This window comes from Sinohyriopsis cumingii, chromosome 19, assembly GCF_028554795.1.
Source record: "Sinohyriopsis cumingii isolate HCF-2022 chromosome 19, ASM2855479v2, whole genome shotgun sequence".
NCBI classification, from domain to species: domain Eukaryota; kingdom Metazoa; phylum Mollusca; class Bivalvia; order Unionida; family Unionidae; genus Sinohyriopsis; species Sinohyriopsis cumingii.
In genome coordinates this window covers 24,211,251-24,227,917 of record NC_142979.1, presented here as the reverse complement: position 1 = coordinate 24,227,917, position 16,667 = coordinate 24,211,251, and the positions used below count along the sequence as shown (strand labels likewise).

Below are 16,667 nucleotides of genomic sequence, written 5' to 3'. Positions count from 1 at the left end.
TGTTACTACTCCATGTATCCATACCGATTGTATTTTTTTTTCTCCTCTCATTATTGGGATAAAAATCTTTGCATTCAATTTAAAATTCTACACAAAAAATGCATACTTAAGAATCTGCTGAGCATTAAAATTATTTTATTTTTAATTATAACTTTTTAAATACCACCCAAAGTAATTAATAAAATGCAATAAAATTGACAGAGAATAATGTAAATTCTGATCTGAGCAGATAATGCTCGAGAAATGGATACTGATGTCAAAAGTAAGGCTTAAAACTATAAATTATATTTTGGATCTATGTATGGATATATATATGTAGGTATGTATGCATGTCTGTATGTATATATATGTAGGTATGACTTTATTTCCATGTAAACTGAGGTTTAATGGCACAAAAGCACAATACTGACTAATTGGTATCCATTTAAAGGTGAAGTTCTAAAATGCAAATATAAAGAACTGCAAAAAGACATTAAGAAGATGAACACTTTGAAGTAATGAAACAGGAAGTACGTGTACAAAACCGAGACAAACGGTAAAGATGTCACAATTCAGTAAAAGGTATATACAATAAAAGATAAAAGTAAAAAATATAAAACATTTAAAAACCTTGAGCATAAGGTCAAATTTTAATAAAAATATATATGCACTGCATTCCCTCAAAGAGTCCAAGATTTTTAGGTGGTATATAATCATGATAGTTGAAGTCGATATAATCAACAAATAAAAAAGTGATTTTAGGCAGAAAGACTGGAGCATGCTAGCCACAGGTAATGCAGGAACTTAAAAGAATGTCAACACCATGATAAAATATGCATCTGTGTTTCGTAAGCATGGATACCTTTATTGAAGAATCATCTGCAATAGTGAACAAATTTTATATCAGTGAGGGAACCATACCTTTATCCAAAATTTGATATAAAAAATGTCAAAACTGAAAACAGCATATTTAGAAAATGCAGAATTTTAAAATTCTGTAGAGAAGTTATTTCTTGCATGCCTGCAGCATATTCCCAACACTGCTGTTTCTGAATTACTCTTTAGCAAATTACGTTATATGACTTTGTTATTTTTTTCTTTGTTATCTTTTTAAAGGGAATAGTACTTACAAGAAATATATGATATTGGTGCCTAATTTGTAAAAGCTAAGTCATTTATGAAAATATTTTGAGGTAAATCACCTGTCTGGGATCAGTATGGCAGCAAAGAGGAAGGTGGACAATCATTTCCTGGTAGCAACACTCATCTCTCTCTGTACACTGGATGCAGCCATCCAGGACAAGAACATTACCAAATGTAGTGCTGCAATGAAAATACTGTAGCATGCAAAAATAAATGCAACTGCAGTGAAAATGGGTAGCTCCAAAGTAAAGGACACCTGTTAATCAAGGACAAGTGTTTACAGCAAAATACCAATAATCCAGACATGGCTGGAGGCAATAATTATTATTTAAACTAGAGTCTGAGAACAAACTCAGGCTCTACTGTCGAAAATGAATTTCCACAAATTCAAGACAAGATTATTTCTTCTTCTGAACTAATGAGTGCTGAAACCATATTCTGATATTCCTTAGCAATAAGATTTTCAAATCAGCCGCTGTTGAAGCCAATACTGGACGTAAAATCAGCACTATTTTCATTTAGGACAGAATAAACACCTGAAGAACACTTATAGTGAAAACCCCACACTGGTATGATTACACATTCAGATTGGCACCCTTTTCATTCAAGACCAACTAGCAATCATAATTAGTCTTCTAGTGAAAACCCCTGGTTAGTATGACTTCCCATGTATGAATTGTAATCATAACAATCATGGCTGCGAGATCTGTACCATTTTTTATATATGACTTTCCATATTATGAGGAGTTGTTGATGAGGTTTTCAATATGGCCAATATAGTGGCCATAATGGACAACAGATTGACACAATTTTTATTGAAGACCAACAAGACATTATGAGAAGTCTTCTGTTGAAAATCCCACTGCTGGCAGGACCTTTCAGGATGGCTGCTTTGGTGGCCATATTGAATGTCTGATAGGCACCTTTTTTATCTAGATGTAAGAAGAAGTCTTTTAGTGAGAACCCCATATTGATATAACCGTCCATTCTGGTGGAGTATATATAATAATATTTTCCATATGGCCACTGTGGTGGCCATATTGGATGTTCAGGTGGCATCCTTTTTTTCATTTAAGACCAACAAAACAACATAGGAAATCTTCTGGTGAAATCTCCATACTGATATGACCATCTGTTCTAAAGAAGCAGTGACAACAAGATTCTGAGGATGCCATTGTAGAGTACATATTGGATATCCAAGTGGAATCATTTTAAATTAGGACCAACTAGACTTTATAATAAGTCTCCTATTGAAAGCCCATGTCAATATGATTTTTCTTAGAAAGAGAAACGATAAGATTTTCAATATGGCTCCAATTGTGGCCAGACAACACATCAGATTAGCACAATTTTCATTTAGGACCAACAAGATGTCGTAATAAATCTTTTAGTAAAAATACCATCTTGAGATGATACTCCAATAAGTAGTGATAACACGATTTTGAAGATGTCTGTTGTTTTGACCATACTGGATGTAATTCAGGACCAACTGGAAGAATGTGTGTATAAAGTTCCATGGCAATCATCAAAGTAGTTCAGGAGTAATTGCAATTTGAAACTTGTGCTAATGGATGGATGGATGATAATAAGTGTCACAAAGGTACGGACACTCTACCGGGGAAAAAGAATTTTCATGGATTCAAGATATGATCATTTCTTCCTTTTAACTGTTGAGTGTTAAAACCAGCTCTGAAATTTGTCAGCAATCAAGTTTTTGAAATTAGCTGCTGTGGTGAGAATACTAGATAAAATATTGGAACCATTTTCACTGAGGACCAAGAAGACATCATTTTAAATCTTTTGGTGAAAATGCCATAACAGTATGATCATCCATTCATTAAGTAGTGCCAGCAAAACTTTCAAGATGGCCATCATTGCAGTCATATTTCATGTATGATTGGCACTGTTATTATAAGTCTACTGGTTAAAACCCCATGTTTCTACAGCCATCCATTTGAAAAGAGTAGAGATAACAATACTGTCAAGATGCCCACCATGGGGGCCATACTGAAGGTCAGTTTGCACTATTTTCCTGTAAGTCCAACTAAACATCATTAGCACTCTTCTGATAAAAACCCTATTCCAAATTACTTTCCATTTAAGAGGCTTAGCCACAAGAGGATTTTCAAGATGGCCATACTGGTCACCATATTGGACATCAGATCTGCACATATTAATGTAGAATCAACATTATAAGAAGCCTTCTGGTAAGAACCCTATGTTGATAGGACTGTTTTTTTTTAAGGATTATTAACAATAACAAGATTTTCAAGATGGCTGTCATGCGTGACTGTGTTTGAAAGAGAAACGTTGATTGACTGGTTCAAACTGTGAAAGGCCTAGCTGGGTCACAATAGAAAGAAAGGTTTACTGCCCTCAGAGTGACCAGTTAAGCAGGGTTATGCACATTCATGAGAAAGGAGGAAATCTCTGCAATTAGCCACCTCTGATAAAGGGGTATAGAAGACATTCATCCGTGGTGTGTGATGATGTTATGGACCCCAACTACTTCATTATAATGGGGAAGTGTGGTTTCTTTTATAGACTTTTGTCATCACAAAAACATATGATACAGTTGGAAGGGCATAACCGACTTTTGATCCGGAAATCGGATTCCACCGGATAGTATGAACTTCCGATTAATCGGAGTCGGACAAGGCAGGAACGACCGATTCGGATAATAAAAATAATAAAGTTGAATTTCTATAGCACCGTGTCTAACACTGCGTGTCATTCGATAGTGCATTAATAAAGTTAAATAAGAAGTCAGAAAAGTCCAATATGGTCAACACAACGGGGTGAAACGATAATACTTGAGTTAGACCGAAAGATTTAAATTTATTAAAATATATAATACAGTCCTACCCATTTATGTCAACATCCTCAATAATGAAGGTATAATATTGAATACATTGACACATGCTAATGAGGTATTAAAAGAAAATGATTCCGCAAGAGGCCAACTTTATAGGACCAAACAAAATCCTGTTTTATTTTTATTTGACCGCGACATTAAAGCATGGCGGCAAGATCAACTAATTGTTGAATATAGTACAGGATGGAACTGGCCGCTTGCCGACATAAATGATTAAGGCGGTAAAATAAAAGCCTGGCGGCAAGATCAACTAATTGTTGAACAAAGAATGGGTCGGAACTGGCAAAAAAATAAAAAATTTCATGGATTCTTTGTGGCTTTGAACTTCGTTGCATTTTGCTATAGTCCTGCCATATCCTTCCCCTTGTGACATCGGTGTGATATGCAAAACGTGTGTAACACGGTTTAAAAAGTTAATTTGAAAAACCTTTTAATTTAGCATTTCCGATTAATTGAATCGTATCCGGAATCGGAAAAATTTCATGCCCAAAATCCGGAATCGGAAATCAGTAGAAAAATGCTAATCGGTTATGCCCTAACAGTTGGCATGAGAAATGTGTATTTAATGCATATATCTATAGCAAATACTAAATTGTACAAATGCAGCACTGCTTGGGTTCTATAAAAAATTCTTAATTCTTGCTGAGTAATTTATAATGTGCATTGTTTTGAAAATAAATTTTATTTAATTTCATTATGTTTCTCACTTATTCTCCACCCAACATATTAGCACTAACTTCCAATTTAAGGAAATTATCAACATGATTTCAACCTGGCATCAAAATGTATGATTTTTCTGATGATAAAATGTAATACTCGTGCACTTAATTACAAACATGCTGATCACACGATAACAGAAAGATAACATTACACAAATTAAGTGTAATGTCCTTGACCCATTTATGAAAGAAAACAAAGTAACATTCCATGTTTACTAGACAGGAAAAACCCTATTCTGGATAGTTAACAATTAAGCATTCGTTGTGATGAAAATGAGTCAATGGTGTAGGATTGTTTTATCACATAAAATTAGAAACAATCTGCCTGTAAATGTTTTTTTTTTTGCTGTTATTATCAGAACCAGATTAAACTTGATTTTCAAGTGAAACTAATACTATCTAATGAAAAAGTCAGAGAAGGGACATATTAGTATTTCAAAAAAAGTATTTATATCTGCAAAAAACATTTATGACTACTAAACCTGTGTAACAAATATGTTAACAGATGGTTCTGAGCTCGACTCTGGCTGGGGAAAACAGCTGGTGTACCATGGTCTTATTGATCACCCACCTTTCAATGCTTGAGTATAGTACAATACACTACTGGTCAAATATACACCTGTATCAAGTCATATATTGGAAACATTTGAGAAAAATACATAGTAAGCACGCTGCAGTCAGCATTTAGCTTTAAAAAAAATGGAGCTGAACAGGGATTTATCTATCATAAAGGTATAAGGAACTACAGAGAAAAATGTTGTTTAGTGGAACCTGCTGTCTCAATCAAGCTCCAGTGCCTCCCACTTTCAGACTTGGAAAAACATTAAAATTGCTAGTGTCACCAGCAAACTACTGGAAGAATGATGCCATGGTAATGCAGGTGAGATATATAGTGAGTGAATGTCTTCTTCAACTGAGCAAGTACATCCAAAGTGGTTTCTAAAATTATGGATTAGTTTTGCCTGGATATACCTCTGTTGATTTTCATCATAAAGAGTCTTAATAAAAGATTAAATACCAGTATGCTACCATTAAAAAAAAAACAAACAAGCTAATAATAGTTATGTTTTTTGGAACCAACAAAGAAGTTTACCATTAGAGAGCATAAAGTATCCAAAACAGTCTACACTCAAACTCAACTGACTTCCATTTATAGACTGGAATTATTTTTAGCAGCATTTATTAATGAAACATTACACAAGAGTAAAGCTATATTATACTGTCACCATGTTTCATGGGGTTGCCATTTTTCTGTACCCATCAGCCATAATGATTTTCAATAATATTATGATATGTACTCAGAAGTATCCAAAACAGTCTACACTCAACTCAACTGACTTCCATTTACAGACTGGAATTAGTTTTAGCAGCATTTATTTATGTAATAATAAATAGAGTAATGCTATATAATACTGTCACCACATTTCATGGGGTTGCCATTTTGCTGTACCCGTCAGCCATAATGATTTTCAATAATATGATATGTACTCAGCAGAGCATCCAAAATTCTGATTTTTGCCTGACATGTCCAATTGATGAGTTGAAATGATGGGAAGAAAACTCAGCATGCTGGACATTTGTCATAGGGTGCCCATTATTACTGTATACATTAGTTTAGTAATTAAGTTTTCTTACTTTTTTTAAACAGCTTACAAAATATCAAACTTGAGTTATTAAGCCATAGTGGCAATAATAACTAACACGGCTACCCTTTTTTAAAAGTCAACCATAAACTACAGCTTTTTAATTAATTATAGCTGCAACATTGCACTGGATGAGAGAGCGAGAGAGATCAATTAAAGCTGCTAGGATGAGAGACAGACAGACATAATTTTCTTTCCTATATTATTTCTGTAATATCTAAACATTTCTATTCTGTATGCTTAGTATCTTCCATAAATTCTCTTATCACAAGAACACTTTATAATTATATATTTTGCATATGAAATGTGCTTTTATTTTATCTATCAAATTTTACTTAGTGATTACTGCTTGCATTTTACATGTGCCTTCATTATTTTCTGACAGATTTGTAATGTGCTTCGACATCTTTTAGAAAGAGACCACTCTGGTGGCCTAAATGGTTGCAGTGTCCACCTTGGATGTGGGAGGTCACAGGTTCGAATCTCAGCCTATATCAAAGACTTATAAAAATGTTAGTAACATCTGCTTGGCACTCAGCATTAAGAGGCTAGTGTTAGGACTGGTCAGCCTGTTTTCAAGATAATTTTACTAGGTGGAACATGATGCTACATGTCTGTGGCATGATGTCCCAGTGCTAGGCATCACTATCAACTGCCACACTGCAGACATAGTGATAAGACTGAAACACTGTTAAAGATATGTTAAAAATCCAAATAACGTGCGCACACACACACACGTCTAAAAATATTATTTATTTATTTACATCTTGTTTCTCATTTATTCTGTACCCATTGCAGGCAATTAAATTAAACTAACTGAAATTTAAGGAAAATACCAGCAATATCTAAACTTGCAATCAGTTGTAGGATTAGGTGTATGTAGCTAAAGTGTAGCATTTATGCATCTAATCATAGTGGGCTTATCAACTGTAAACAGAAAGATAGATAATATTACAAGTATTTAGTCTGAAGATCTTGAATCATAATGGGCTTATCAATTGTAAACAGAAAGATAGATAATATTACAAGTATTTAGTCTGAAGATCTTGAATCATAATGGGCTTATCAACTGTAAACAGAATGATAGATAATATTACATGTACTTCATGTATTATTTAAGAGATAAAACAATGCAAAATGACATAGTTTAGTGGATTGGAAATATGAATGGGAAGTTTCAACAATTGCTCCATAAAAATGAATTGAAGGTGCATGATGGACTGTGTACTGTGCATGCTGTACATAAAATAAACTGGACTGAAAACAGGTTACTAATAATATCCCTAATATTTGGAACTTTTTTTTTTACAAAAGGTACAAGGCATTAAAATGCAAAAGAAATTAAAAGTTAAAAAGTCAAAAACAGCAAGAACTGAAAATATAAAAATTATTTAAATAGCACAATAGTGTGTATGTATGTATGTATGTGTGTGTGTGTGTGTGTGTGTATGTATGTATGTATGTATGTAAGGATGGACTTAGAAGGATGCAAAAGTAAGTCAAAACAACCCTATTACACTTACAGTGGGTTGGGGTACAGTTAGTGTTATTTACCAAATACAAATCATTACTACTAAAAACAAATCATAGGTTAATTGGGAATGTCATACAAATGGATTCAATTTATAAATGACATTTGAGGATTCTTTATCATTTCTTGTGTCATAAAAGTGATTTTGGGATAATCTTTATTTGAATAAACTATATACCAATCACCTGTGTTACCAAATCTCTCCCTACAATACCTAGAGGAATTTCACTAAACCCTGAGGTTATATGCCCTAGACAAATGGTCAAAAAGGAGTGAAAACCTTGGGTTCCACACCTGGAGTCTTGGGAAGGAGGGGGTCAAAGGTGAGATTCACACTGAAACTTTCAAATATTTTCTGCCCAAACTTGCAGGAAGACATATCATACATCTGATGGATTTTGCATGATGAGCCTTGGCAAGGGTAGGGGGATGGGGCCTGGCTATCAAGGTGGGGTTGATGATTTGATATTGTAAGCCACTGCAGCTTTCCAGTCTAGTAAAACATGGAATGTTTAATACTCTTGACGAAAAAGTGCAAAATAAAGACTTAAAACATACAGCTAATCAATACAAATATAAAAGCATACAACTGACCGTTTTATAGCAACAACAAAAAAGACTGGTGAACCTGAGACTGCTTATCTGCAATACATGATAAAAGCAAAAAATGACAACAAATGCAACAACGGTTGCAATTAAATCTAATAACCTGTGATTTTTTTGCTGAGAAAACTAACATTTATTACAGCAATAAATTTAAAAGTTGGAAAACTTTATTCTCAAACCATTTATCTTTTTTGATCAGAACTAAATTCGACCTTAGTTTTGAGTGAGACTTTTATTATCCATGAAGACTGTTAGAAATGGTGCTTTAATATGTACTAAATGTAAGTTATATTAGTGACTACAAATGAAATGCTCATGAGTATCAATTATTTTAACACTAGGTTAACTGCCCATCCTAGGATGGGGAAAAAAAAGTATTTTAATTTTTAAAAAAAATCTAGGATGTGAGAGTTTAAAAGTTTGATTATAAAAATACAAAAATACTGCACACAAAATTTGGGATGCCATCATAAGTTTTGAATTTGTGACCTCTTGTTTAGCAACTGGATAGCCCATCATAGGATGGGGATGATAAAAGAAATTTTAAACAAAAAAATTAAACAGATATTTATAAAAAATAAAAAAATTGGAATGAGCAAAAGAAAGTTTGAACATATAAATACAAAAAGAGTAACAAAAATTATGGGATTCTGCCATAAATTTCAAACTCATGACCTCTTGTTTGGCAAGTGGGACACACAGAAAGAAAGACAGACAAATGTAGGTGTATATAAGACAAAGCTCAAACCCTATTTAACCTACCTTTCAACACTTGATATCATATATAGATATTTGTGAGCCAAGCAATTTTGCGACCAATATTTATGTATATAAAGATGTTCTTGGTGCAATTGCTTAATTTAAAAAGAATGGAGACAAAACCGGTGAAAAAATTCTTTGAATTATGAAAAAAATCCTACAAATATAAATGAAAATGACAAAATTAATATACAAACAATTATTATAATTATTACAATTAGTCAAATAATTTTAATTCATAATCTGATACAATTTTACAAATTTATATTATGATGAAAAAATATCACTCATTATTTTAAAATTGTGTTTGTAATGTCATTCTTCAATAGTTTTATTTCACTTTTTTCTACCGAGTCATCTAAATATTTTCATTATAACTTTGATCCCACATACACTATAGAGCTTGATAATTCCTCTATAATAAAACTAATGCCTAAATTACTTATTATTTAAATGACAGTCAAAATACTGATATCTTACATGCAAAATATGAACAAAAATAATATTCTTGGGTAAAGTTACTTTTATTTAGATCCATTACTGTATAATGATTGGCAGGTTTTAAAAAATGGATACAACTTCTGACACTACTTACAGAATATTTGTATCATTTTGTAAATTTTATCACCTTGAGTCCACCTCCATATTATAACTGAAGCCACTGTGGCAGTTGGCATCTCATATTTTGTATACAGTATACATCTGTACATGTAGTGGCTTCAGATTTTACCTCTGTGAGAGTCTGTATGATGTCACTGCACATCTTTATGTACATTAGACAACTCTATGTCCCAAAAATTGCATGAAATTAACATTGCAATAATTGTAGACAATGGCATTTCAAAATTACTAATTTGTAAGATATGAGAGATGAAGGGATTAAATAATTCTCTAACTTGGCTGTAATTATGCCAGGTTATTACTTTCCAAGATGAAGAAGGCCTGGGTATAATTCACAGTGGGTTAGACCCCATATATTTTTATATAAACTTGTATACTTCTATTTAGACTGGTCTCCATCCTTGTTTATAATTATCTTTACACAAGTACCAAAAAGGTCAAAACCAAAGTATCTGTCTTGGTACCATGGAAGATATATATTTGTACTTCGCTGAGGTTAAATCCAGCTTTATACTGTTATGAACAAATATCCCATTATATTGATATATGTCATTGTGTTAGACAACATATCACAGGAATGTCGGGCATATTTGTTTCTTCCTAGAAAAAAAGATTTATTGAATACAGATATTATTTTTTTTGCACCTGTGCAAAATGTCAAAATGTTACAACTGCAAAAAATGAGAAGGAGTCTAATTAATGCTTGTCATCGCTGATCGAAACATTAATAAAGTGCATCTATCGTTCTTAAGTTTGACCCAAGACCTTTACCAAAGGTTTTGGTCCCACCCGCCCTGTGTACCTTTTGAAGACAAGAACATCCTGATATTTTGATTTTTCCTGGAAAAGAATTTTCTCTATCCCTAGGCCGACACCGAATCCAGCCCACTGCTCGTTTGTCTCCCAAAACCAGCCGTCTTTAATGAATGACATCCTTTCCAATTTCCGAAATATTACAGCAAGGACCTGATCAATACGTGCTCTGTCATGTGCTGGATGTGGACTGGTTATAAATACTTATGCAAATTACCATAGCCAGAAATACTACCCAGTCTTCTTAGCGTCTCGATGATGCAGATTTTAGTTAAAGTGTGAAAAACGCATTTTCTTTTAAGTATAATGTCTGATCCTATCGATAGAGAAAGGGGAAGATCAGGGCGACGACGTGGTAGAAGAGGAGGAGGACCACCAAGAAAGGTTCATTTGTGATTGCAACATGTTATATACTTTTTTAAATTTGTTTTCTGAAGTGGAGAGGCTATACAAACCAGTGGCTTATGTGTAGCCTATTTTCACAACCTAGTCCTACGAGAGAGACGGTCTCTCTAAACACCCCAAGACACCCCAGGAATCCCCAAGACTCTTCAAGAACACCACAATATTACATATATTGGCACCAAAGCTCTCAAAAACGTACTAAAAAGCGAAAAAAAGCAAACACACATACAGACATTGTTACTATAAACGATTAATAGTATTGGCTGATGTCCCTATTTCCCAGATGCTCGACGCGAGCTTGATGTTAAGAAAAAAATAATAATCTAAAGGAAACAAATCATACAGAGTGACAAAAATACCTTAGATTACCCCAATGACCCGTTTTGACATGGGACCCTCTCTATCATAATATATGAGAGAAGGTACGGAACTCCCAAATACTTCGCTCCACCCATGACCCACCCTCGATTTCCTTCTGCTATTTCCGTCTTTAAAGGCACGCGACCATACTATATGGCTTGTTTTACTTCTGATATATTTTTCTATCCATCAAGCCATCATTGACTTTTCTGCGTTGTACCAAACTGAAGTTACGGGCTCCGAAACGTGCGATTTTCGCTAAGTTTTCCTTTGTGGACACTTCCGTGCTCATCTGAAAACCGGTAACAAGAGTGATATGGACAATGTTTTCAACTCTATGTTGCATCTGTTCTTGAATTACAGAACAGCAGTAGATGCAAAAGTAAGTTTTTTACTTACCATTAACTCGATTCAACTTTAGGAATCCTGTTCCATGCAAGTATTATACATTGTCTTCTTCACTGCACAACACATCGTATACATGCATCTCTATTTTCAAAATAGGCGGCACTAACGTCAACACCGAAATATGATTGGCTCAAAATGTTATTCTTATTATCATAGGAGCACGGATACAATAATGACCCAAATATTTTATACCTGTGTCATCACAGACGAAAATACTGCAATAGGTTTTGAAAGTCGATCAGAACTTTTGGAAACAATCATCAATGAACAGCATCCAACATTTGCACCATACTTTATAAATAACTTGAAACCAAGATGATATAAATATTTTTTCCAAAAGATAGCTGCAAAAATGCTGAACGCGTGAATTAGACTAATGACAATGAGTCCATGAATAACATTTTACAACTTTCCGTTGACTGGAAACCACAACACGCGCAAGATCTAATACATAAACTTCTTAGCATGACACAGCTCCATTTCATAGATGATAGAAGCGCTCTTTACAACAGCGGGAATTATCAGTTAATGAAAAAAGAACACATTTGACACATACATGACAGCATCTGGAGGTGCAAATCCGAAAAGCAAAAAAACAGATTTTCGCAAACGTCATCAAGGGCATTAAACGTATACAAAAATCAAAGTACATGAAATCACAAAATGGAAAATATACCATAATTAATAAAGCTATTATTATTATATACTGCTAATTATAAAATATATATTTTGTTTTGGAAAGCTAAATATTATTAAGAATTTACATGTATCTATAATCGTAGTATTGATTTATTGTATAGAAGATTTCGCTACTAACTTCATGCTCAGTACTAATTAATTTAGAAATAAAATACATTTAAAAATACAGAACATGATATATTGGTATTTAAAGTCAAACATCTAATACTTCGCAATTACTGCAAACAGTGTTGAAGTCAGCCTGAAATATTGAAATTAGTAAGATTTTTTTGCTAATCGTTAATTGATTCAATATTTAATTATTTACATTATGTTTTAAAAATAAAGAAATTATATAACTGTATGAAGTTGGTAAGCTTGAAGGAAAAAAATAATTATATATATACTATTATATCTAAAATGTATGAATATACAAGCATCATCTATGTATGTTCAATTCAGAAATAAATAGATAAATAAATAAATATTTAAGAGATGAAGACTGACAGAATAAAAAAGGATAATGAATCATTACACTAACCTGTATCACAAATGTGATGCTGTAGTTTCCCACATCTATTACAAGACAAAGCAAGCTGGCAAGGCCTGACATGATTATGATATTGTACACAAGGATAAAACGCCATTGTCACAATTAACACAGTTCAGTTCATATTGTACCAAAATATATCCGATCGAAATGTCACAATATAAACTATAATTAATATAATGCAAAATGTACACACAAGTATGCCAAACACCTTGATTAAAGCTTAGGATAAAAACTAGCATGTAATGAAAATGTTTGGTTCTTTTGTAAAATTTAAAGCGTGTGGTGCTTTTAATTTTCAAACCTTTTTTTTCTCATTCAAAATAGTGTGCATTAATTAACTTAATAAAAGTGACTTTAATTATTGTTAACTGTTGTACATCTTTTTATATATTGCAGACATCAATGAATAACCATGTGATTAGTGGGAATGACCATTAGCAGTGTGTTAATTATTGTTTCTAAAACAAAATTGGATTTTTTATGCAAATTTCTAGTGTGCAGTAAATGTGATTTCTTTTCATTCAGATTAGCGTGCATTCATTAACTTAATAAAAGTGACTTTAATTATAATTAACTGTTGACATTTTTTTCCCGGTGACTTAGAGATATGTTAGTATCTTCTTTAATTGCAGATGCCAATGAATAATGGCGTGGTTAGTGGAAATTAATAGTAGTGTTAGTTATTATTTTAAATATGCATGAATTGGGGGCGAATTGTCCCTTGACTGGAGTTGAAGTGTCTTGGGGTCGAAATGTCTTGCTCCCATGTGGTATTGCTACTTATTTATAAATGTTGATAAATATTCACGTTACTGCACCCGAACATTCTTCGTCGAAAAGGGAGTTATTTCCCTTGGCAACTCTTTGACCTCGCTACTTTTTCCGTTACATAAACATCGCTAAATATTCACACTTTTTGTTTCTATGTTTGTTTGTGTTGTTGAAATTTAAAGTAGGCAATTTATTGAGTGTTGATGTGTTCTTTGAGAGTCTTCGGGTGTTTAGTGAGACCCCGAGAGAGACATCCACCCTTCATTCCTGTCAACTTTTCAAAAGCCAAGTAGGGACATTGAATGAAGAAAGGAAGATTGGGACCTAAAATGAGGGGGTATTTAGCGTCATTTTTTTAAAGCCTCATTTTCGCTAAATATTGACCGATTTTCCGGGTCCAATAAATGTGAAATTCTAAAAGGACATGCCGTATCTCCCCGTGATGCGCCTTATTTTGTCCCAGGGCATGCCTTCTTTAATATTCTGGTCAGCTGTGGCCAAATGGCACACTAGCAAATAAAGCCAGCGTAACTAATTTAGCAGTTAATCCATATCATTGCAGTTATCTTGTGCAAAGTACTGGCCCTCCGACTTAATTCAAAGAAACAATTTTCCACAGTGCTTGTTATTTTAGCACCATCAGTTGATTGGCAAATAAAAGATTCCCAATTTTGTTGTTACTAGCTACATGTGGCAACTAATTTTCCTACATTTTATATCCCTTGTTTATTCTCAACTCAAAAGGCATTTAACATTGTTTACTAAGTAACATTTATTCTGAATAATTTTTTGAGGGCATGTAAGCTACATGGTATATTTCTCCATTCCTTCTTTTAATTTAATTATGGTAATTAATGTTTGTATATATGCTACAATAATGCCAGGTTTTCACTCGTGTAGGTTTCTTTGGTGGTAATGGAGATGCTACAGCATCACAGTGATCATTCTTGGGATTGAAAAGTAGCATACAAAGTAGCCATTATTGAATCATGCTTTCCAATTCGTGCACTGTAGGCCTTTAGAAATACTTTGAGAATAGTAAGCATCTTTTTTATAAAGTATGATGTCTGTTACTATTACCTACAGAGTAAAATCCAGACTGGTCTCAACATTCAGAAAATTCAGCATTCTTCATACTGTATATGGTTGGCAGGCAAAAAGCATGGTTGGTTGTGAAACCGAGAATAAAGATTTTCTGTTACACGTTGTTTATGCTTCTTTTTCAAATATGCTAAACATTATGTGCCAGAGTTTAAAAAGAGAAGCATAAAATAATTTTCAGTTTTTATATAATTTGAAGAAAATAGCACAGCACCTACCATTGTGTGCATACTAATGTTAGTAAGTCAATTCAGTACTTCCTGAGCATTAAACATCAATATGCTTTGTTCTAGGAGAAACATTATGATGTTGACAGCACCCCTCGGCCAACCATTATCCTGGCCAAACCCAGCACTGGACCCTCTTCATCAGCCACTGGTGATTCTTCACAGGTATATGAAACTTTGTTCTGTTTGTAATAATGGTCATGATAATTCTTGATGATAAAGATACTCTATTCATTTCAATAAAAACAACATCTGGCAATTGAAACTCATGGGAATTGTGCTCTTGTCTGCCAATTTTCACCTTGAAGTTGCTAATGTAAGATAATGTTAATATAATGTATATTTGGGGTATAAATGGTGTAAGGGACTGTCTTGTAACAGATGATCAAACCTTTAATATATTGCAATAAATCAAACTTCTGTTGGTTTGAAAAGACAAATTTTATATGAAACAGGAGACTTTAGAAACAAAATACTACTCAGTTACACTCTGGATAATGACTAAAGTTGAATCAGAATCAGATCAGTGATTGAAAATTAGAGAGTTCAGATCTTCTTTGTTAATGGAACATATGATTTTTTTCAGTGCAGAATTTGGCACCTAATTGGGAAATTTTAGTGTCGATTATTGTTATTTAAAAATAACTTTCATTAAATGGATTTTATGATAAACGATATGACAATGAATGGCTGCCAGGTACAGTCCTCTTATTGAAACTTGACTCTTGAGAGTAATAAAGCACTTGCACATTTAAGTGTGGCTGTTTTTAATGAAGTAATTTGCAGCAAAGGCATTGACAAAAATGTATATGGTACATGTGAAACTATTGTAACATTATATATGATTTAAGGGTCCATGTTGAATAGCTCAGCAAAATAGTTTCACTTTCCAGCCAGAATAGGGAAGAGTTGGTGAATATAAGGAGAAGACGATTTATAAAGTTACAAAATATTTAATGTTGAAAACAGTCCTGTAAACTTCTGATTTTACATATTTTTTTTCAAATGAGGTAATCTCAAAAAGAGATCACAAATAAAAATCAGCAACAGTTTCCATCAATGAAGTCTTCATTTCTTGTGATTTTAGGATGAAATGATTGTTTTTTGACTGTTGGTCTCCATAATTTTTCTCTTAATGACAACTTTGCTACATGCTAAAGTAAATTTTGTTTATTCATTTTAAAAAGTTCATGCATTTTCAAAAAATCTTGTGGCAAAAAAGTAACAAGTATCTCTTTTGAAAACAGGATAGTATGCATTTTTTCTTGCCCACATGCATGATGTATGTTACATCATATATAAATTTAAAAATGCTTTAGATTGATAAATTTGCTGCATTTACCTCTGTAATAGTTTGCTAACAAAAAAAAACACATTTGTTTATCCTCTTGATTTCCTTTAATTAAAAGTTATGTTTTCTCCAGGTTCTAATGTAAGACAGTACTCAGTAGTTTCATTTTCTGAATGCCAGGTTT

The 16,667-nt window shown here is 33.1% G+C and overlaps 2 protein-coding genes across 3 annotated transcripts in view; one reads left to right on the top strand and one right to left on the bottom strand.

Moving 5' to 3' along the window:
- LOC149775292 (spermidine synthase-like) overlaps window positions 1–10,895 on the bottom strand; it is a 32,465-nt gene extending 21,570 nt beyond the window's left edge. The window contains exons 1-2 of the mRNA XM_089942948.1: window positions 10,679–10,895; window positions 1,182–1,302 (exon numbers count right to left, since the gene is read on the bottom strand). Coding sequence (XP_089799074.1) covers window positions 1,182–1,302; window positions 10,679–10,809 — 252 coding nt within the window. The 5' untranslated portion in view covers window positions 10,810–10,895. The remainder of the gene's footprint in view (window positions 1–1,181; window positions 1,303–10,678) is intronic.
- Window positions 10,896–10,919: 24 nt separating this feature from the next.
- Window positions 10,920–16,667, top strand: part of LOC149775291 (nonsense-mediated mRNA decay factor SMG9-like) — a 35,255-nt gene continuing 29,507 nt past the window's right edge. For both annotated transcript variants that reach the window (XM_089942946.1, XM_089942947.1), the window contains exons 1-2: window positions 10,920–11,073; window positions 15,259–15,357. In XM_089942946.1, the coding sequence (XP_089799072.1) occupies window positions 10,996–11,073; window positions 15,259–15,357 (177 nt within the window). In that variant the 5' untranslated portion in view covers window positions 10,920–10,995. The remainder of the gene's footprint in view (window positions 11,074–15,258; window positions 15,358–16,667) is intronic.